The sequence below is a fragment of the Crocodylus siamensis genome, chromosome 1 (genome assembly GCF_052110815.1).
Source record: "Crocodylus siamensis isolate JL-2025a chromosome 1, ASM5211081v1, whole genome shotgun sequence".
NCBI lineage: Eukaryota > Metazoa > Chordata > Crocodylia > Crocodylidae > Crocodylus > Crocodylus siamensis.
Genome location: NC_143395.1, coordinates 318,960,662 through 318,984,482, shown reverse-complemented (window position 1 = coordinate 318,984,482; position 23,821 = coordinate 318,960,662). Strand labels below are relative to the sequence as shown.

The 23,821-nt window shown below is 43.7% G+C and overlaps 1 protein-coding gene across 7 annotated transcripts in view; it reads left to right on the top strand.

The window, feature by feature from the left end:
• FARP1 (FERM, ARH/RhoGEF and pleckstrin domain protein 1) overlaps positions 1-23,821 on the top strand; it is a 336,263-nt gene that overhangs the window by 308,589 nt on the left and 3,853 nt on the right. For 6 of the 7 annotated variants that reach the window (XM_090023112.1, XM_090023121.1, XM_090023103.1 and 3 more), the window contains 8 exons: positions 4,406-4,487; positions 7,324-7,561; positions 11,799-11,929; positions 15,306-15,374; positions 19,021-19,110; positions 20,083-20,165; positions 20,489-20,601; positions 21,001-21,164. In XM_090023112.1, the coding sequence (XP_089879238.1) occupies positions 4,406-4,487; positions 7,324-7,561; positions 11,799-11,929; positions 15,306-15,374; positions 19,021-19,110; positions 20,083-20,165; positions 20,489-20,601; positions 21,001-21,164 (970 nt within the window). Of the gene's footprint in view, positions 1-4,405; positions 4,488-7,323; positions 7,562-11,798; positions 11,930-15,305; positions 15,375-19,020; positions 19,111-20,082; positions 20,166-20,488; positions 20,602-21,000; positions 21,165-23,058; positions 23,196-23,821 lie in introns of all 7 variants that reach the window. The other variant, XM_090023129.1, reaches the window with a different exon arrangement.

The window sequence follows — 23,821 nt, the reverse complement described above, 5'->3', positions numbered from 1 at the left end:
CACTGGTCACAGGGCACCACGATGAGTGGCTGCCATCAATTATAACCCTCTGGGTCCAACCACGGAGCCAATTTCCCAGCCAGCGGATCGTGGTGGAGCCAAGGCCACAAGTGGCCAGTTTGGCCAAGAGGTGATCATGGGATACCAGATCAAAAGCTTTTTTGAAGTCAAGATATATGACATCAATCTCTTCTCCCTCGTCCAGGTGATAGGTCACCTGGTCATAGAAGGAAATGAGATGGGTCAAACAAGACCTACCTGCAACAAACCCGTGCTGGCTGTCCCTTAGAATATTAGCCTGGGCCAGTCCATCAAGGATGGCCTCCTTAATAAACTTTTCTAAGATCTTCCCCAGGATAGAAGTCAGGCTAATGTCCCTGTAGTTAGCCGGATCCACTCTCCTCCCTTTCTTGAAGATCGGCATCACATTGGCCTTCTTCCAGTCTTCAGGCACTACACCAGAGCGCCAGGAGTTTTCAAAGATCTGTGCCAGGGGCTGGGCTATGATGCTCGCCAGCTCCTTGAGTACCCTGGGGTGCAGATTGTCAGGGCCGGCTGACTTGAAGGTATCCAGCTTCTCAAGATGTTCCTTCATGAGGTCAGCATTTATGGAGGGGAGGGGATCCCCCTCACCCAGATTTCCCTGTCCCACAGCAGGCATGGGCGTCCCACGGGAATGATGAAAGACTGACGCAAAGTACCTATTTAATAGGTTGGTTTTTCCTGGGCGTCAGTTGTCAATTGCCCCATCTGGTTTAGCAGGGGTCCAACGTTGCCCTTGCTTTTCCTCCGGCTCCCCACATATCTGAAAAAGGACTTTTTGTTGTCCTTGATGCTTGAAGCTAGTTGGAGTTCAGTTGCAGCCTTGGCTTTCCTGGTTTGCTCCCTGCAGGACTGGACCAGTGCAGAATAATTCTCCTTGGAGGTGAATCCCGTCCTCCATCCTTTGTAGGCTTTGCTTTTTAGCCACAGGAGGTCCACTAGGTCCCTGGAGAGCCAGGAGGGCTGCTGTGCCTTCTTGCTGCCTTTCCTCCATGTTGGAATAGATTTAGCTTGTGCACTGAGGATCGCTTCCTTGAGAAGCAACCACTCTTCTCGAACTCCCATCTCCCTGGGGTCAGGGTCCCTAAGGGCCTGACTGACAAGCCTCTTTTCTGCTTTTCGGCTTTTCTGAAGTCAAGGACTTCTGTGTTGCTGACTGACTTGCCAGCTTTACGGCGGATGGTGAAGGTGATCAGCTCGTGGTCGCTGTCACCCAGCTTCCCATCGATCACCAGGTCGCCGATTAGGTCGTCCCCCGTAGCCAGTACCAGGTCAAGCAGCGCTTTGCCTCTCGTTGGCCCATAGACTTCTTGAGTCAGGTAGAGGTCATCCACGCACAAGAGAAAGCTTTGCGCCCACTCGGATTTTGCTGAGTGATCCTCCCATGAGATGTCCGGGTAATTGAAGTCACCCATGACAACCAAGGTCCTGGAGCAAGCGGCCTCAGTCAGTTCCCGGGCGAACTCCTGGTCAAGCTCAGGACTTTGAGTGGGAGGTCTGTAGTAGACTCCCACCATTGTGTCCCCTGTGCCATATTCCCCACGAATTTTTACCCAGAGGGTCTCTAGCTGTCCATGCCAGTCGCCAACATCAGCTTGCAGGAACATGTAGCTTTCCTTCACATAGAGAGCTACACCCCCGCCCCTTTTGTCAACACGATCCCTCCTGTACAGGGTATAGCCCTCTATACCCGTGGTCCAGTCATGAGTGGAGTCCCACCAGGTCTCCGTTATCCCAATGACGTCATAATTCTTTGCACTGAGCAGGAGGACGAGCTCCTCCTGCATGTTGCCCAAGCTCCTGGCATTAGTGTACAGGCAGGCAAGTGTGCCCTTGGGGGCTCTTGCCTTGCCCACAGATTGTGCCAGGGGTGGGCTCCCTTAAGTGCCTTGGTCTGCTGACTTTGCAAGGGTTGCTCCACGGGCCAGCAGTGGCAGTAATCCCCCCATCCCCCAGCTGGCTTAGTTTAAAGCCCAGTGGCGCAGGTCAGCCAGCCTGGCTGAGAAGAGCCTCCTCCCCAGGGGGGAGAGGTGGAGGCCATCTCTTCCCAGCAGCTCGCTGCCTCTCTCTCCAAAGAGCGGGCTGTGGTCATGAAAGCCAAAGCCTTCCCGATGACACCAGCGCCGCAGTCTTTGGTTCACTGCGTGGATCCTCCTGTCCCTCCTCAGCCCATAGCCCGAGACTGGGAGGATCGACAAAAACACCACCTGAGCTCCCAGACCCCTAAGCCCCGCTCCCAACTCCCTGTAGCACCTCATGACCTGGCTGGGGGTGCTCCAAGCCGTGTCATTGGTGCCCGCGTGAATAAGGAGCATGGGGTAGTGGTCTGTGGGCCAGAGGAGCTGTGGGATCCTCTCCGCAATGTCTCGGATGTGGGCCCCTGGGAAGCAGCAGACTTCCCGGGCTAAGGGGTCGGGTCGGCAGATTGCCCCCTCAGTCCCCCGCAGGATGGAGTCTCCCACAACAAACACCTTTTGCTTTGTCTTGGGGAGAGCGGGGGCAGTAGCTGTGGTTGAGCCTGGGTTGCCTGCGGGAGCTGGCAACTGAGCAGGCTCTGCTGGGGCTGCAAGAGGTGTGTACCTGTTGCTAAGCTCCGGCGGGGCAGGGGCCTTGGTGCGGCGGGCCTTGAGGCCCTTGACCACCTTGGTCCATGCCCCTGACTGGGCAGAGCGGGAGGTCCCAGAGTCCTCTTTAGTCCTGGAGGGAGATGTTACTCTACCCTGCGGCTCTCAGGGGAGAAGGGCCTGGCAGTAGGAGTCTACCTCCTGCTCGCAGTCCCTGATGGCACGCAGTCTCTGGACTGTGGCCTGGAGCTCCTCTAGCTGGCGCGCCAGAGACCCCAGTAGGGAGCAGACCCCGCAAGGGGAGGTGGCCATGCTCCCAGGCCCCAGAGCCTGAAAAAGGGACAGGCAGCCCCCGCAGCCAAGAGCCAGGGGCTCCGTCTGGGGGGCCGTCTCTGAGGTGCCTGATGTGGGGGCCGCAGAACCTGAGGGGACCCTCGGGGTGCGGCGCATGCCCATCCGTGTCAGGCCTCTGCTAGGCTGGCTACGGCTGGGGCTGACTACTCTGGGGGGGTCACAGGCAGGGTCTCGTGCCCTCCTACACCCTCCCACACCCTCCCCTGCGCGAACTCCGCACTAACTCGAGCACCTGTTTACGCAGCCTGTTCGCGTGGCTCCCTGAGGGGCTGGGCCAAGTAGTGGCCAGGGCGGGGGCTTGACCCGGCCCAGCTCCAGGCAGCCGCCTCCTCCCAGGGAGCGAGAAGTTAACCCCTTCCCACCACGAGCCCGCTTACCTCCGGCTGTGCTGGGGGGTTGGCAGGGGGCTCTGCGGCTGCTGAGGGGCTTTGGGGGAATGGGGGCGCAGCGGGCTTCACCCGCGCGTCTCTCACCGCTCCGGAGCCTAACTGATGAGCGACCCAGCGAACTTGTTCGCTGGTGTGGCATCACATCGGACCAAACGTTGTAAGTCAAAATGACTTCATAAAGTTGAAACAGGGTGTCAATTTATAAACTTTGTAAGTGCAAAACGTTGCAACTCAAAACATTGTAAGTCGAGGACTGCCTGTATAATAATAATTGAGCTTATTTTGGGATTGGAGGTGAATTCTGTTACCTTTTAATTCTCCTGTCAGCCCTCTCCCCTGCACACATACATCTCTTACACATGTATTTAAAAGTAAATGAATTTTATCTCTTTAGAAGTTAGGTTTTTCTGAAGCTGAGTGCCAACTGCAAAATACATTAGCACTAGTTATGGGAATTGCAGTTTGACTGGTTGGTGGGGAAGGAACAGTAATGGGTGAGAAAGATATATTCTTTCTTTAAATACCAAGAATGATAGACCAGATGGAATCTTCCCTGTAAGCATATGACACCACTGAACTCAACCCAGATGCTTGAGAAACTTTGTTTCTGCTTCAGGCAATAGAGGCAATTTTAGAATGGGCCAACCGGTGATCCCTGTTATGGGATGCACTCATTGCTCTTAACAAAATCTTTCTTCTGAGTCAATGTATTGCAGCAATATTTCTGAAGTTTTCCTTATTTCTCTTCCTACTCCCCAATGTTCCTTGTTTATAGTTTTAAAATGTCAGTTTTCCTTAAAAGCCTTATAAAGGTTTTATAAGATGCAAGGCCTCTGTATTATTATTCAGACATTCCAATTTTGAAAGAAGAATGTATTCTTCTTGGGAATTAGCTGTACATTGTGAAGCTTCTTTATGAGTTCATAGATTAGGGAACATAGAGCTTTAGGATTTCAAAAGAAATAAACTATTGAGTTTCTCTTTTATTAATTCCCTGTAAATGATTCTGCAGTTAAGTTGCATAACTGAAGTTTATCATGTTTTTGTTGTTGACAGGGAAGGTCGCTCTAATGCTCATATTAAAGGAGATTACCAAAGAATTGGTGATGTTATGTTAAAGAACATTCAGAGTATGAAGGTAGGAATGATCCTATAACCATTCAGCTTTGGCATGGATTATAATCAAAGTATTTTCCACTTTAATATAATGGTGTAATTTCTGGTTTATTATGTGGTGTGAACTTTATTAACAACAATTTGTCAATTAAAGTAAATCAATTTCTGTTTTCTCTGAATGGAAGTCTGAGTTGCAAGCCCTTTGATTTTTAATTATCACAGGTGCAATAAACACACACACTCAGGAGGGTTTTCAAACCACTTGAACTTTCAAATAGGGGAGCAAAGAGCATGAATAAGTAAAACAAACATACTGCTTCAAAAGATTGGGGTGAAGGAAGGACATACCACAGTTCAGCTGAATCTACTCTGTTTTGTCTCTCCACTTTATCCCACCAACAGTGAAAGCTAAATTGCATTCATTTACTACATACTTCATTCAAGAGTAGATCACTGAAGTTTAGCTTCATGCAAGGTGGGAAGGAGCACACTGATCAGTTGATTTGCACTATCAAGCAATAAGTCAGGAGACTTTAATGCAGTATAACTGCATTTAATGCAGTATAATTGTTCACCTGTCCTTGCTCAAAATGAGATCACCATTTCCATGTGCAGATATGAGACTGAGGAATCACAATAAACAATTGTGCATGTAAATGTCTCTTGCAAGACACTTGAAGTGTTAGTAACCTTACAATGACATATTCCAAGTAGGCACACATTTGCAAACCTAGCTCTCTGGAAACTGATCCTAGATACGAAATTGTTTTGGAAGCTCTGTTCTTCTGTAATTCAAAATTGAACTGACATTTTTTAATATATTTTATGTATTATTTTTAAATTACGGGATAGGTAACTTCAGTATTTTTGAAAAGAGAAAACAAAACTTGTAACTGTTAAAAGCTGGCTAGAGCCTCATACAAGATCATTCAGTGCACCGGTTGTACAGTGTGAGCCTACAGTGGAAGTCACATACTACTGAATACTACCACAGAGAGTATGGAGTTATGTACAAGTCTGTCAACACACTAATGAGGCCACTAGAACGTGGTTTACATTATTAATATGGATGGGAATCCTGCCTTGCAATCCACTGTTAACCCATTTCATCACCAATCATGACTATTTCTTCAATACACTTGCAAGATGCTGCTTTATTTCCCCATGACAGTTTCTAAAGCTTCAGAGAAAAATGGCGATATGCACTTTTAATACCAGCTAATTATTCCCAATAAGTGTTACTCCTTGCCTACATGCTTTCTTACCTGAACCCTCATGGTAAACTTAAAAATTATGTTTAGAGCTAAGTATCTGGTACCTTATAGCCTTAAATTGTTTGTTCTTCGATGCCCTCAGGTCTTTCTGTGAAACTGCCCAGGAGAAAGATTGCAGCTTTCACTGTAACTCTCACCCCTTTGCATGCTGTCACAGTCACCTTCCTCTGTTTTCCATTAGAGGATCCAGCTCCATTTCCTTTGACAGCGACCATCACTAAAGCCAAAAATCAAAACCCAGTTTAGCTTAAAGAAATCAATAGGGAACAGAAAAGTCAGTTTAAAATCTACACACTTATGCTGTGTTTTATCGAAAGCCCTCTGAATTGACACACTCCATTTAATTAACATGGGGAATAAGTGAAGAGTAGTAAATAACTGCCAGGCAGGTTCTGTAGAAGTGAAGAAGGGTACCTCCTGGCTCAGTTTCACTGCCTATCAAAATGACATGTCCATAGCCTAAGCAAGTACTAGAAACTAGCTCAATTATAGTACAACTATCTTAAGTATAAAGATGTAGTAAATCACCAGAGGGAGGGAGTAGATTGGAAATCTGTCAAGCGGCACATTAGCTTCAGTTTAAGCCAGTTCAATACATGCAAGTGTAGTTTTCCCTCATTTTCTGCTACAGCGTATTTATTGGTTTCTAGACTTTGCTTTGTCCCTCATATGATCTCTGTTCATTGCTTAAATAATCCGCTTCAATTTACAAAATAAAACTGCAATCAGACTCTTTTTTTTAAAGGAAGTCATAGACTTATAATTAGATGGGCCTTATGCTGACTAAGATGAAGTTGCTTCAGCCCTACCCACACAGCATGCAAATTGCCTTCACTTCTGATCACTTACAGACGTGTAATTCATACCACCACTTGTCTCTGCACTTGAGTTGCCCATCTAGCACAATGTGGATACAAAAATAATCCAGGCACAGAAAGTATGAAATATTGTAACCTGGTTGTTGCTATATGGATTGCACCTGTGTGTTTGTGGGGAAAGGGGTTGTCCCAAGGCTTTCCAGATATCAATCCTCTTTAATAAATAGATAAACCAAAGCTGAAATTTTAGTTTTACATAGCTAAGCTACGTCAATGAGGCCTAAAGGGGTCAGGTACCTACGTACGCATGCCCCCCTCCTCCCTCCATTTATTTATTTGTTTTGGAAAATTCCAGTCTATACGTTTCCTAACTCCAGTGTTGTTCATCCCCCTTGACACATGCTCTTTCTTGTATATAACCTCAGGATATGTAGGATATTGAACCCTGAATTTCTGGGCTGCTGCTAGACTCTGCACCTATTAGTTTTGATTTATTTATTTTACAGGGGATGTGGAGAGGGTGAGAGTGGAGAAGACTTGGAACAAAGGGTTAAATTAAGTGTATGGGGTGGGATTTTTCAGTTTTAATAATTAATTTCTTCTTTTGTAGGGTAATGTCAGAGCCTAAGTGTTGCCCTGAGACAGGGATTTTGTTTGGAAAAGCTATGGCAGCATTAGCCAGATTTTGTATTGGGACAAACTTGGCTGTTTGTGCTTGTTCATGAATCTTCCATGCATGCTTTTTTTCTTTCTCTCTGCCTAAAAGCAACTGACAATTCACCTGCGGAAGCACAATGAGATTTTGATGGAGTTGGAGAATGGGATTAAGAACTCTCGCAAGCTGGAGACCTTGTGCAGGGACTTTGAACTACAGAAAGTCTGCTACCTGCCCCTCAACACCTTCCTCCTCAGGCCTTTGCATAGGCTGATGCACTACAAGCAGATAATGGAGAGGCTCTGCAAACACTACCCACCAAACCACACAGACTTCAGGGACTCCAGAGGTGAGTCAGGGTAAATAATCCAGGTTGTGGAACAATGGACTAGCAACCTGGTCTCATTTCATAGATTTCATAGACATTAGGGCTGGAAGGGACCTCGAGAGATCATCGAGTCCAGCCCCCTGCCCAAAGGGCAGGAAGTCAGCTGGGGTCATAGGATCCCAGCAAGATAAGCATCCAATTTACTCTTGAAGGTGTTCAATGTAGGCGCTTGAACCACCTCCGCTGGCAGACTGTTCTAGACCTTGGGGGGCTCAGACAGTAAAGAAATTCTTCCTTATGTCCAGCCTGAAACGGTCTTGCAGGAGTTTGTGACCGTTCGACCTCGTCATCCCATGGGGCGCTCTGGTGAACAGATGTTCCCCCAGATCCTGGTGGTCACCCCTAATAAACTTGTAGGTGGCCATCAGATCACCCCTGAGCCTGCGCTTTTCCAGGCTAAAGAGTCCCATGGCTCTCAGCCTGTCATCGTAAGATCTGTTTTCCTGACCTCTGATCATGCGCGTGGCTCTCCTCTGGACTCTCTCAAGCTTCTCCACATCCTTTTTGAATTGTGGAGCCCAAAACTGGACGCAGTACTCCAGCTGCGGACTCACTAAGGCCAAGTACAAGGGGAGAATGACGTCCCGGGATTTGCTCAAGAAGCATCTATGGATGCACGTCAGCATTTTGGTCGCTTTACTAGCCGCAGCATCGCATGGGAGGCTCATGTTCATCTTGTGGTCAATGGTGACCCCCAAGTCTTTTTCTTCTGTAGTGCTAACCAACGTAGCACTGCCGAGCCTATAAGGATGCTGCAGGTTTTTCCTCCCAAGGTGGAGAACCTTGCATTTTTCGGTGTTAAACATTATATGGTTCCTCTTCTAACCACCAGCATGTTGTAGTGCAAGTAATCCTATATTTAAATATAACACATTGAAAAAGCTTCAGGGTTGCATAATCAAGGACTCCAGGTCAAGAAATATTACCATGAACATGGCCTATGCATATCCATTATGATACAGGTTTTAATTACAGGGTAACATATTATTTTTCCAGACACAGGCCTGTTTCATTGCAGTTTCCACAGTTCAGTCCAGGAGCTCAAAGCTGCTGGTGTATTCGCAAATCTGAAGAAACTATCCTCTCTTGATATCAGAATTTAGCTCTTGTCACTTCTTCCTCATGACCTTATTTCTTCTCCTCCCTCTCCTCACCATGACATATGATTTATCAGTGGGATTTATGCTTCTAAATCACTGAGGGCCAAATTCACCAAAGGATTTAAGCAACTTACATTGGGATTGGAATCCACAGACCCCAAAGCAGGCTCTTAGATTCCTAACTTCCTAAATGCACTGAATAAGGAATACACCTATATTTCCTGTTCAATACATTTAGGAAGTTAGGAATCTAAAAGCAGAATTCCCTACACTGTTCACTTAGGTGTCATAGAGTGGGGTGATGCCGCAAGTGGCCCTTAGGAGGTGCTGAAGAGAATATCTGAAATACCACCCCTCCTACGTTTAAATGTTAACCTGTAGGCCTGAATTAATGGCTTTTGTGATGACTGGGTTCATAGTCCCAAGTCCCCTCCAGTATTTGGGTATCTAACATCCCTTTGGCCATGAACTGTTTCATAGGGACGTCCAATTGATTAGCCCATAGACACCATGCCAGATTGACTTCTTTGTCTAGTAATTTATTGCATAACTCAGAGGCCATTCAGGTCAACATAAAGGGGCTTTATTAGCAAAAAAACTAAGAATTCCACACTTTAACAGAAAGAAAGGAGCAAAAGGAAATTGTAGGCATAAGTTACTTTCCAGGCTTCCTCCTGACAATCTTCCTGCAGTCACAAGACAGAGTAATATCAAACTAAATTGTATTTTCCAAAGTCTGTTCCCAAAGTAAGCAACTAAGGACATAACTTTTATAGTGGTGAATTTGCTAGGCAAAAGGCAAGGCATATTGGCATACCCTTTAATCTCTGAGCCTCTGAAAACCAGTCCAAACCAGTTTCTTGGTGGTACTTGGAAGGTGTCAGACAAAGTTTAACACTCTGAGAAAGATGTTGTTTTTAGCAATGGAGGATTCAGGTTCCCTACTATACACCTTGCTGTTAGCTGCAACCTTCCAAGCTAGAGGGCATCCACTAGCCCAGAAATTAGCTTCTGTACCTGCCTTACACAGTTAACATATTTTACATTAACACAAGTCAGAAGTTCATCAGCACTCCCAATTTTTTGTTCCTTCATTACAAGTAGCAATGGAGGCTTCTGGGAGAGATTTTGGCCAAGATTTTAGTAGAACTGTACAGTTATGATGTAGCAATATATAGAGAAGTAGTTAGCTGTGTTGGTCTGAACTCAGGAGGCAGGGTAGGTGTGCACCTTTATAGACTAATTAAATAAGATGTATATAGAGCACAAGCTTTCATAACCCCAAGTTGAAACTATGAAAGTTCACTTAATCAGATACTGTGAAAAGACATACAGAAAGCAGAGTATAAGGAGGAAGCCATATATAAACACTGTAAGGTAGTATAATTCAGTTATCAATGGGCTTATAAAACTCAAGCATCTTTGGGATTCACATACAATGCATAGTTTTTATAGTCTGTCATCTGTATGAAGTAGTATCCAGATGTTACAAAGTAACCTAGTGGTTAAAACACTTGTGCATGCTGTGAGAGGATCTGGGTTTTAGGCCTTGTTCTGCCTGAAGGGGTGCCAGGAGAGTGCCCAAACCAGCAAGCTGCAGGTTAAGCTGGGATTTGAAGCTGGACCACTGTGTAATGAAGGAAAAAGCAGCATGACACTATAGCTGGGTGATAAGGGCATTTCCCTGAGAGTAAGGAAACCTGGATTTCAATCCCCTCTGCCAGGACAGTTTTACATATTTTGCATTAAACAGTCATTGGATGAAAAATACCAAACAATTGGAGATGTGAGTTTGAGTCCCTCACGTGGAGAAGCCAGAACTCCTGTGGATTGCACTCTTGGACTTGGGGCCTAAAATCTGCCTCGGTTCTTCTTTATGTAACTATGCCCCTTCATGGGTTGGAGCGTCTGGAGCTTTAGAAATCCCTTTGTTCTTCCTAAGCAGTAGAAATCTCTTTTGAGCATTTATGATCTGATGAGGTCAGATGCCCAATTACAGTTTCAATTAAAGCATTAATTATTTGATACTGGCATTCTTGGAGAGAACATCATCATACGGCTAATAATAAAGCACAGCAGCAGTTCTACACTTTCAGAGTGAACAGGCTGTTTATGTCATTGCTGGAGGTGAGGACAAAACTAACAGATCCTTGATTTACAAACAGTCTGTGATATTATAAATAAAACATGTAACCATTTCCCTATACTCCCAAATATGGACATAACTCCATGTGGTGTGATGGGAGAGATGCATTTCATAAACTGCACAGAAGATAGTAAATAAAGATACAGAAACTGGAATAGTTTAGGAAAAGCCTAAAAGTAATCCTGTAATAATATGAAATGCTAATGCATACAATGTTTCTAATGGGATAAAATATATGTACTCTGGTTCCATCAATATAAATGATGACATGGCAAAAAATTGCTGAATGCTGCCTCTGGTAAGAAAAAGCTCTGTTAAGGGACATAGGATCAGCTTTTTAAATCAGGCTCTTGATCAGTGCAAAAAGTGTGTTTGCTGCAAGAAACAAGTTTTAATGTAGGGGCCCATACAAAATCTAGGCCCCTCTCATGGCTATCTTTGGCTTTTTGGTTTCCTGAATTATTTAGTGTACTTGAGTCCTTTCTGGAGGGTGAATTCTAGCTAGTGTGCTGCACTTCCCATGATGGGAGAAGGATATTCATCTCAGATAGGTAGATCCCTCAGGTACTATTTTAAAATGTTTGTTCTCTTCTCAGGGCCCAAAGTTTTGATTCTCCTTGAAAACTGATTGCTATTATGAAGTATAGTTTTAAAGTCTTTATAACAGTAGGTAAAAAAACACCTGTTTAATGACAGAGGTAAGGTAAAAGAGGCACCTGTCTGGTACGACAGGCTGCCTTTATTATAGTGCTGCCATCATCAGTAAGAGACCCTTCAGAGTTTTTGTGCAGTCCTAAGCCAGTTAGAGTTTTTCTGGACAAGACATGTATGATATAGTCTTAGAGGGAGGGGGCCACTCTGGAATTGTATACTATGGATATAATAAATATCGCATACCATTTTATAAGCTTAATGAGAACTTTTTAAAGATTCTTTTTGTTTGTTTACCCAGCTGCTCTGGCTGAGGTTTCTGAAATGGTGGCTCAGCTCCATGGCAATATGATAAAGATGGAGAACTTCCAGAAGCTGCATGAACTGAAGAAAGACTTGATAGGCATTGATAATCTGGTAATCCCGGGAAGGGTAAGTGATATACATTCAATGGTAGTATCACATTCGTACATGCTCTGAATTTATCAGCAAACTAGTTTCAGTACACAAAATAATGTTTTAGACCAGCGCTTCCCAACTGGTGTACCATCAGGCATGTTCAGGTGTGCTGCGGCACTTTGGGCTAGAACCATGCCCCCAGCCAGCCAGATGGGGAGCGTGGCTTCAGCCAGTGATTCAAGCACCGTGCCACCAGCCGCTCTGTATTCATTCATGCATCTCCCCCCCAGCTTTTGTCCGCTTGCCACACCGCCACTCTCCCACACCACATTTGGCCAGTGTGCTGCAGGGTGGGAGGGGCCATGTAAGTGTGCCGTGTGGTGAAAACGGTTGGGAAACAGTTCTAGACATCTGTTTCTTCTGTGTGAGTTATAAAATTGCTATGCCCTACCTTCAGACCATTTTAGAACTGCTTTAAATACGATTCTGGGAATACTCTGTTTAAGAGCCGATCTGGATAAGGACCACAAGTCTGATGCTAACCTTAGTGGTCTTGCATTTTCTTATGTAGTTCCAGATGTAATTTGCATCTTTTTCCTTTCCCAAGGACTGTCAATCCAATGTAAAATTTAGACACCATAGAAAGCTATGCTCAAAAGGGAACAGTCCCTTTGTTGTCACAGGGTCTATTTTCAATGCAGATGTGACTTCTAGGGATTTTAAGCATGAAATGGACTGCTTAAACAGAGAGTCAAATCATGATGCTTTGCACAGCAGTTGCACTTGAACTATTGCAAGTTTCCTCTTGTTTGTTGCTGGCATTTTTTGAAATTCCCCAATTCAAGCACACATTGTAGCTTGAGGGGAAAGTAAGACATTTGTGCTGGAGAAACTCATCTTTTCCATATAGGCAAGCACTGAAATGGGAGCTCTCTTCTTAAGCACTGAAGTCTCTTTAGTCCACAAGTAGCAATACAGGATCATTTTTGAGACACTGTTGTGTCATATATGTTTTCAAATAAATAAGGTTAATATAGCAGCATGAGCGGTTAATTCGCTTCTGTACTTTTTTTACTGTCCCTGGTTTATTCATATTCCTGTTCTGTACCCACTTCTATCTCTGCCTTCCCGTTAAGGTATTTCTCAGTATTACCTATGCACAAAATTAGAATTGCACCTTTGTCTCCATTGAAAAAGTGTACTTGCTTTTATGCATATCACTGAATAAGTCAGTTTCATGGCTGACATCTCACAGGAGGCAGGTTGCCTTCTTCCAAATGTCCTGCACACTCTGCTGCTCATCTCTACTTTTCTATGGAAGTCCCTGACACATTCTACTCCTTGTGCAGCCTGAAATGAAGCAGTCGTCAGTTCCACTTTGCTGTTTTCATCTGTCTATATACAGAACTGTCTTGCAACTGAATAAGAAAAAGCCATGAGGCAGGCAATGAAGAGAGATCCTTTGCATCCTAAACCAGACAGCTTCCTGTTCTACTCTACCCTCTGGGATTTGGTCAAGTAGTTGCTTTCTTCCAAGCTTTCATCTAATCTGTTAATTCAGATGCTTAATTCCTGGATCAGGGCTCTGTCTTAGCACTAAAAACCTACTACTGTAGGGCAGCACAAACGCCTGTGGCTGTTCACTGTAATCTATGAAATGGCTATACAGTGCTACACTTCTCAGACACTTGATTTGTGAATCACAGACTCTAATTTAGTGATGGCAAAGCATGATCTCAGGCTGAGTCTGAGCTGTCTTAACAGAAGATATTTTTAATGTTTGCACAACACTTAGTGTGATGATGGACCTTAGCCTGGTTGTATCCTTTATGTCCATTATAAATATTAAATAATAATCATACTCGCTACTGACTGCCAGTAGCTCCCATTCTGACAGACAAGAATCATCTTAGCTTAGGAATCTTTTGATCATATTCCCTTCATTTACCCATACTCCCTTGATGCTTGAACATCAGGAGGGACGTACAAATGCCAGAAAGCCTGTGTCAACTAGGTTTCCTTAGGCAGAGCAATCTTCCATTAGCTAGTTTATTGCCATGTTGCAGACTGTTCTGCTACTTTGCATGCACAGTGTACCCAAGTCACATGGGTATTGACTTTTGAGGGCACTTCTAATTGTGCTCCATTACATTCTGATTAGAATGTGTTGGAGCAGCATCTCATATATTCAGTGGCCCATATTTCAAAGTGGAAGCAGGGGCATTTTAACTAAAGCTTGTTGAATGAGCTTTAGTTATAGCACCCCACCGCTATTTTGAAATGTAGGACACTGAATACACAAGATTCTACTGGTGTTTCCCGAGCAGCTCCTGAGAGCCACTGTAATTAAAATGCCCTCCCCCCGCCCCCAACCACACCCCAGAGCATATGTACAGGCACCCTGAGAGTCCCTGAACGGGGCTAAAGAAAACGCTTCAAAATTCAGAGCAAGTGTGCATCAAAGGACATTTTTTCATCAGCCACATAGTTAAAAGACGTACATAATTGCCCCAGGAAAACACTAGCACAATGGTAGCTTTAATTCTAGTGAAGAGGGCTCTTTCCTAGCATGCACAATTTAAAATAGTTAGAGCTCTATGAATGCATTATGTCATACAGAATGAGTGGTACCGCTTACCTTGGTGAATTCAGATTGCCGGTCAAATCTTGCCCCATCGTTTGTTGTGGTTATTGACTCTACATCTACAGCAAAGAATCACTATACCTTTGTGTTATACCTGGCTGTTCATTTTAAATCAGCCACTAACAGTCAAAACTGATGAGGTGTCTGGAGGAATTGGTATTAGTGCAAAAGATTCCTCTTTTGATGATGTATTCCCTGGTATTGAATAAAACTGCTGCAGATAACCGAGTACCTTAAATATTTTTGAAGAAAAGGGCAGTTTTGAATAGGAACCTTGTAAAAAAAACCATTGAGGAAAGTATTTGATGAAAAATAAATGAAAATAACTTTGGGACTAGTCTAGACTGCAACTTTCTCAGGTGGAACTTTTTGCCAGCGGTTACACCATCTCTCCCAAGTGAAAGATGCCTCCTGCCACCACTGCACAGCCACAAGAAGGCATGCATGGAGCCTGCTGTGCCTTGCACTGGTTGCAGCACTCTCTTCAACTCTGGTACCTTCTGTGGGTGCATTTCATGCTCTTCTGGCACAGATGCTGCAGTGGACCTCCATCAGAAGCAAATGAATGGGCACATACTGTAGCAGCTCGGTGGCAGCTGCTGTCTGCCAGAACTTTTGCTGGCAGAAGCAACTATGTGTAGTAGACAAAGCCTTGGTAACTAACATGATCTGAGTCAATACCATGACTAAATACTTGAAGACATTTAACAAGATATATGCAAAGGGATATATGACGTACTCATTTAATTGTGTGTGTTTTTACAGGAGTTCATTAGACTGGGCAGTCTTAGTAAGCTGTCAGGAAAAGGTTTACAGCAGCGGATGTTCTTCCTGGTAAGTAGCCAAAACAGTTGGTACTGAAGACTAGAACCGTGAATAAATTGCACATTTTAAAATAATCTGTTCTAAAAGAACACAGTATACATCTCATAACAGGACTTAGAGCTACTTGAGGATAAATCAGTCTTGTAGCCAAAGCCACCCCCTTTCTTCTTCCTCCATTGTAAACAACACATACAAACACAAAATCATTTATTCATTTTGATGATGCTTGCAGTGTATCCTGGACTCCCTGTGACTTTGCCACATACAACAAAAAGTAGAATGGCAGCCACTCCTCCCACCACAAGAAGAAAATAACCTTTTGCAAGGTCAGGAAAGCTTCAAGGAAGCTGTCCTCTGTCAGCTTTAGCACATACACGGTCTACAGCCAGGTCCATGTAGGCATTATGGTCTCAAGTTGCAGCAAGAGAAGTTTAGGTTACATATTAGGAAAAACTCTCTCACAAGGAGGGTAGTGAAGCACTGGCAGAGTTGCTGCAGTGGACCTCCATAGAGCCATCAGAATTAAGTGAATGGACACAAACTCTAGCAGCTTAGTGGCAGCTACTGTCCCCTGCCAGAACTTTTTCTGGCAGAAGCAAGCACCCAGAGTGGTTGTGAAATCTCCATCCCGGGAGGTTTTTAAGACCCAGCTAGACAAAGCCTTGGCTAGGATGATCTAGTTGGGGGATGGTCCTGCTTTGAGCAAGCGGTTGGACTAGATGACCTCCTGAGGTCCTTTCCAACCCTAATTTTCTACGATTCTGTGATTTTCCGGTTTTGGTTCTGTCTCATCCCGATGACACCCTTCCATGTTAATGGCATCTGCGTGTACCTGCCCTTACAATTTGAGGTTACAGCACTAACTGAGTCCCTCTCTCACCAGCACTTCCAATGTTTTCAGGGCAACTATTTTTCTTCTTTTTGACTCTACAAAACTAGACTATTTGGGCCCCCCTGAATAGTAGAGCTGCTTCCCCTGTCCTCTGGGTTTGGGTCTTCAAGAAATATTTGTCCCAGTCCAGTTAATGTAGTAAAGCTGAAATGCCTAAGACAATGCACTGGGCTCACTGCCTTTTCAGTCAAGCGTGCAACAGAGCACACGTCAACTTGAATGAGAACTATGAGCCAGTCCAATGGGATGAATGCTTTCTTGACCCGCTGCTGTATGAAGGAAACAGTGTTGCCCGGTATTGCATGGCAGACCTCTTCAGTGTGGAGGGTTATATGGGAAATTCTGGATTGGGTCAGATTAGGCCAAAACAGTCACTAATTGCATGAAAGTGTGGGACAAAAAAGGCACTAAAAAGGGAGCCTGTGTACCATGAATTTAAACCTCATCTCTAATGACTGCTACTTATATTTTCTTGAACTTCACAGCATGGGCAACTGGTGCCTCCCAAGTCTGGGGGAGGCGCCCACAGATGCCGCTGGTGGCGTTAGCAGTAGGGACAGGGCTGGTGAGCACCTGCAGATGCTGCCAGTGGTATCAGCAGCAGGGACAGCCTTGTAAGGGAGGGCTATGTGCCGCATCCCCCACCTTGTCCTTCCTACCAGTCACCTATGCTTCACAGCCTTTTTTATCAATCCAGCCTCCATGCACTACTAAAGGGCAGCTCAGCTGTTAACTTGTTTGCACAATGAGAAGGTGAAGAAATGTACATTAGGCAGAGTTGGGAATACAATTTAGGGCTAATTTCTCTTCCCATCCTACTCCAGCATACAGCTGCCTGGCCAAACCATAACCAAAGTAGCAGTCTCCTTTGTTTTTGTAGATGTGTACTTCTCCAGCACTTTCAGCCCAGAGATACATTGTTTCACCCTGCAGAACCACACAGTCTTTCCATTTATTTCAAGGGGTAGCACTCAGACACTTCCAGAGACGAATCCTTGGTTTCACTGGAGGCTTGTGGCTACCCATTTACTCTGGCATCTGCTCAGAATTTTATTTCCCGCCCCCGCCAACTTCATAGGGTGGACACAGCTTCAGACTTTTGGTGTGAGCAGTTAAATGGGGGTGGGACAATAGCTTAACAGTCTTACTCATCTATAAACAGCCTAGTGGCAAAAGCACTAGGCTCGTCAGCCTCAGGATATACACCCCAACAGAACATCAGATTTCTTGTCAAACTGAGTGGGCAACAAAGCAGGAAGATAACAGGGACAGAAGGATAGCAAAGGTGAGGGAACCCAAGCTGAGGGTCCAGAAAGGAAGGTCCTATCCTGCCCTGAAAGAAAAGACACCCTGGGTTCTAGGCCCCTGCTCCCAAGGCTCTTTAAGGACTGGTATTTCTGAGCCAGAAAGGTGCTCACAGTCCAGCCTGGTGATGTGGACGCAGTCCTGTGAAATGGAGAATGGGATTCTAATCTGCCCCCATGGTCTTCCATGTTCAGGGCAAATACTATTAGTCTATGGGGACAAAATGTAGGCACTGCAATTCAACAGGTGTCATTTCAGCATCAGAGTCCCTAGTCAAGCTGGTTTGCTACCCACAATTTGGGGGATTAAGCAACAGATCATAGATTTCCTCTAATCCACAGTGCATTGCATCTGCACATGCAAGGTAGGGACAAGCACAGCTACCTGGGGCATCTTGGCATGCAAGTAAAACTTACAGTGCAGCAGAGAAACAATAGTCTGCCATAAGTTTCTAGTATGACAGCTCCGGCAGCCTCACTGCCTTCCAGACTGAATGGGCCATATTAGTTTTTTTATCCTATCCTTAACCACTGCACAAGACTGTCATTCTGGAGCCTGGATTAGCAAGTTTAATATTCTACTCATCTCTATCAATTAGTTGCATAGCCTGTTGGCAACATGTGTGTTAAGTCTCCCTCTAGTGGCTGATCAATGTAAAGAATAACAATTATTACTACATGTAAAGGCCTATGCTGTAGCTTGTCCCTTTGGCTGTAGATGACAGACTTTGTTTACATTTTTTTAAACACAGTTTAGGTTAGTTAATTTGGTGAGCATATAGCCTTTAAAGCAGACTTTATAGGTAACTCAGCTTCCCCTAGTTGCACTCTAGCATGCAACAAAGTACAGATGTTGTCACCCATTTTGATTGCTCATGTCCCAAATAGGAAGTTACAATGATTAAGTATAGTAGGGCTTAACACCCCCCAATACCCTTGTTCTAGAGAAGTACTTCTTCCAGCCAGCTCCTCAGTCCCCAGAATAAGAGCCACAGCAGGCTTGAATGGAAAACTGCCCTTTGGGTTGATCTGTCCACTGTCCTCAGTGAGGGATTAATTGTTCATTCTGCTCTGCTCTGTCAGAGTAAAGATAATAAGCATATTGTCCCAATGCTGTGAGGCCAAGAGACATTCTTCCTCAATTCAGTGCAATGGTTCATGGGCCTTTGGGGAGTTGGGAGCTAGCAAGCCCTGGGCCCAAGAGGAGTCCCCCCAGAAGAGAAAGCAGAGAACTTGAAGGTTCTTCAGGATCACATGTGATGAAAGGCCATGGTGGGAACATGGTCCTGGCAATATTGTCTGGAAACTGGTATTTGGATTCAGATGTTAGTCAAGGTTCATATTAGAGGCTTCTTCCAAGGGCCCTAACTGCTCATTGATATTGTTGGACTCTTGTCTTATATGTTTGCTTTTTAACCATACTTACTTGTTAGTCAATATGCTCATTCTTATTTTTCAGTTTAATGATGTTTTGTTGTACACAAGCAGAGGCCTGACAGCATCAAATCAATTTAAAGTCCATGGGCAGCTCCCATTATATGGCATGACAGTAAGTACACTACTACTGTGGGAAGTTAGTGGCTCAGGGAATTAATGGGAGATGTTTTGACTTGGGGCCCATAGTGGTAGAGATTGACCTCTTTCTGCAGGTTGCTTTATGATCTGCTACATTAGCAGGCATCATCAGTTTCTTAGTATGGTACGTCCATGATAAAAACTGCTCTCACCAACCAACCAGAGGCAAATTCAAGTCTCCGTGGATCCTAAAGTCTGTAGGCACGTTTGGCTCCTTTTCATCTTTCAATCCACAATGAGGAAAAGTACAATCTAGTCATTTATGCCTAATCAGTAGCATCTCACCATAAAGTAGTGGTTAAGGAATTTTCTGCCAGCCTCATAGTATATTGCCTCCATTAATTTCCTCAGTCCTCTTTGCACTGTTCTTTCTAAAAGTACTTTCAGAACCTACTATAAAGAGGGGGTGTTTTTTTCTTTTTGGTTTGTTTTTAAATTCCTGCCACTCCTGGGGATTGCATTAATCCTGAAAGTCTAGATTTTACTGACATTGAAGCAGAACATGAGCACACCATGCTACAGTTTTCTTAGTGCTGCTATCCCAAGTTTTGTCTACCATTTCCAGAAATCCTGTCACTAATGTATTCCTCTAGCACAGATGAACACATGCAGCATATATTCTTCAGAAATTCAACCATGTCTGTTTTCAGGGTTCTAACTGAAAGAAGAAAAACTGTACTTTAAACAAAAGACTGTATTGGCTCTAATGCTGATGATAGCTGGAAAAATAATTCTCCAGTAGCCCTTTCCATGCCTCTCAGCCCACCTTTTCCCTTTCTCTCTCTACTCAACTTATGAACAGGTCTGTGGGGTTATTCCTTCCTCCATGCTGATGAACCTGTGCTATAGTTTCTAGTAATATTCATGCAATCAGATCCAGTACATATATACTTCCTTCAATGCATGCCTAATACAATCTGCTAATATATGGACTTTTGCCTCTTAGATAGAAGAGAGTGAAGAAGAATGGGGAGTTCCTCATTGTCTGACATTACGAGGTCAGCGTCAATCCATCATTGTTGCTGCAAGGTAATGCCACGGAACCATGTATTAAAAGTCACCTGCAGAGTCCCAATTTGGACAGAATTTTCTTTTGATTAGCTCTCAGCAGAATGCACCTTTGTGCAGAATGATTGTGTACAGCAAACTAGCTAAAAACATGAATAACCCCCCTCTATGTGGATTAGAATAGTATGTGCAGATTGTGATTTTTTTTTTAGCCAAATCAAATAGCAGTTAGACTTATTTAGACACGAGACAATAGCTTAGAAGCCCAACTGAAATTGTGATTAAGTTCTGAAGTTGCTTTTAGCCTCAGTTAAACTAAACAAAACTTTGATCTCTGTTCTTAGCACGCAGGCTGAAATGGACAAGTGGACTGAGGACATACAGATGGCAATAGATCTGGCAGAAAAAAGCAATGGCCCAGCACCTGAACTACTGGCTAGTAGCCCACCAGACAATAGTAAGTACAGGGTGAAGTGGAGGAGTTAAGTAAATTAAGCAATTAATTAAGTTCACTGGCATGGGAATGTTTCTTGAAATTATGTGTTTTTGTTGCCTATTAAAAGACATGTTTCCATGTTTTCAAGTTACTGTAAAACATATGTTCCAGACTAGTTGTAGCACTGCCCATCTTTCTTCAGGAAGTTGCAACTCAGAGCAACACACCCTCAGATTTACAACCAAACTAAAATACTTCAGTGACTGTTGGACGCTCTAACACTTGAATTGTGTAAAAGTGTTCCTTTGCAAATGCTGCACAGATTTCATATGCCTTTTAGCAGGGCTGAACCTTGCTTAACTTTGCCAATCATGTATGTTGTATAGAGCAAGAAAGATGCTTTTTCCCTGCATTTCATAGAGTCTCCTGATGAAACAACTGTAGACCAGGAATCAGAGGACGATCTCAGTGCATCCCGCACCTCTCTGGAACGTCAGTCACCACACCGTGGCAACACTACGGTGCACGTCTGCTGGCACAGAAATACCAGTGTTTCAATGATCGACTTTAGTATTGCTGTGGAGGTATCTGCCTCAGAACATTTTGAGCTGCAGAGGTTTCTTCATTGACAATTTCCTTTTTGCCCTACAGCTAGGTGGCTACATTGCATTAAATGCAATGCATCTCTTTCTGAGGGTTTCAGACAAAACTCAAAAGTACACTGAGCCCTCTTGACCCTCAAAAGATGACAGTGAAAACACCCCTATGCCTGCACTGTTCATTAATTTAACAAATTTTTAAAAAACAACGGTAACTTATCTTCACAAAATTGGTATTTTGAAAGTCTAAATGCACTTCCAGATAAAAACAAAAAAATCCCCCTTCTAAACACTGCCTTATATTAAGGCATTGAGCCAACAGTAGGGCTTAAAGGTTATTGTCTCTGGCAACTGCAGCCTGAGTCCTGACTTTCTGTAGTACTGATTCACTTTCTTTACTTCGGCCTTTTTTCTTCTGGAAATTGTGTGTTCACTGTTTAGTTTCATTTGCCTTACTCTTCACTTGTATTTTCTGCATTGCAGCTAAACCAATTTCAAATAAAAGTAGCAATTCTACGAATATTTTGATAGAAAAATTCCCAGTATTAGATATATAGTACTCATTTTTTAAAATGGCTGAAATATTATAAATAAGCCTGTTTCCAGTTTTAAGCGAGTTTTTAAAGAAGTGTGAGAAATTCTGTATGTTGCTCCTGTTTAGATGTTCTCCCTTGAGAATGGAAAGCATATTTCAAAAGAGATTGTAAGGAGCTCTGACTTCCTCAGAAATTAACATAGTGCTATAAGAAAAGGGTTAAGCAATATCTAATTAGGCTCTAAATTGGTTTAGCTTCCCTAAGGCACCCCTAGGCTACGTATTTCACTGGAAAATGCCTCTAGGTCGCTTTAGTTATCATGTTTATTAGGGGCAGGGACTTCCTATATCTATCTTAATGCTTTCTTAAGCCAGTTCTCAGTTTACAAGAATGGGAGGTATCCATAAGCAGTGATCACAATACCTCTATAGAGAAGGGGTGTTTGAATCTTCAAAGTCAGAATTTGAGAGTCAGGTCCTTGAATTAGAAAATGCCCCTAGAGTATAACTCACAAGCTTGGTTTTGATCTCATCCATGTGACCTTGCTTTCCTTGGGTTTTCAGTAACTGGGGCATATCTACACTTTGGTTGCAGAACTGAGTTACGTGTCATGTAGAGACACTCAAGATACCATTAAATGAGCTAGTTCAGATACCTATAGCAATCTCACTTCAGCAAGTACTCAGTGGGGACCAACATTTTTGTCAGGCACACCACAAATAAGTTCCATACCCTTCCCAAGTATCACTCCGATCCCTTTCTCCCACGTGCTGCTCAGCTTTCATTCAGCTTTCTGCCTGACCTGATGCTTTACTTCCTTCTCTCTGCCACTGTGCTGGCTGCCCCATCCCCAATTTGCTATGCACCATGCACAGAGGCACCCATGCCACTTGTGGCATCTGTGCTGCAGGCTGGCCCACCCCTGTAGTAACTTACACTGCTTCTTGGTTAATGAAAAGCTAACTTGGATGTCTCTGCACAGCACTGCAATTACTTCTGCGACCAAAGTACAGGCATCCCCTTTAGTGTAGAAATATGGCCATTTCTCAAAACTAGTTTAGTAAAAAGTTATTGTACTAACCTTCTTCTAGCATAAAAGTAAAGAAAATTAGCATCTGAGGACCAACACTACTCTAAATTACTCTGTCCTTCCCATGAGTCCAAGTAAAGTGATGGAAGCTGAACAACCTAGAGGCACATACCAGAGTGTATATGTACATCATCAGTTCCACAGCTGTTCCATCCTTGGCAAGTTACATCACATCGTTGTGTGTGTGGCGCTCACTTCAGCATTATTGTTTATTTTCTTTGTCTCTCCTCCTTCTCTGTCATTCCTTTGGTAGAAGATCCTCTCACTGTCAGTGACTGTACTTCCTTACCTGCTGGACTGATCAGTGATCAGAGGCCTGTTCCCATTTCATATGTCTGCTGGTACCGAATGCAAAGCCTGTCCTTTTATGATATTCTCCAGAGTAATGAGGTAACAAAACCCCCCTAAAAATCAAGGAATACATGTGTGTAATCTAGACCAAGCACACAGCAATCCAAACTACAAAGAGACTAGGATTATTTAAAACTGAATTTTAAGCCCAACACTGACTGTTGAAATAAACTATATTAAGGTAAAATATTCTTGATATTTGACTTATTACTTCACTGCATTTTCTGCATGTGGTATTAAGTGTTCATTGCTGCAGATTCAGCAGTTGTTTTCAGCATTGAGGACAATGCAGTTCTTTGCACAACGTTGAATGGTAAAATGACCCTCAGCAAGTGACTTTCTCCTGCCTTCCAAAGGACAAAAATACACTAATCACCACTGCTTAGGGCAGAGTCCATCAAAAACTCTCCTCAAAAAAATCAGGCTCCTAAGAAGCTGACAAAAGCCAAGTATTTTTTTTTCAGTTTAAGATCTGTGCAGTGCAGATAAAAAAAGCTAGAGGGGTGAAATAAGGTTTTCAGCTTAAGTATGATATTTCTCAGTGAACAGTTTCATTCCAATAAGGGGAAATAAAAAAAAAGGTGAAGATTTAAGGAAAGGTTAAAGAGATAATTACTACTTTATACTCTAGGCTTAATGCATCAATGAAGAAAAAGTCCACTAAT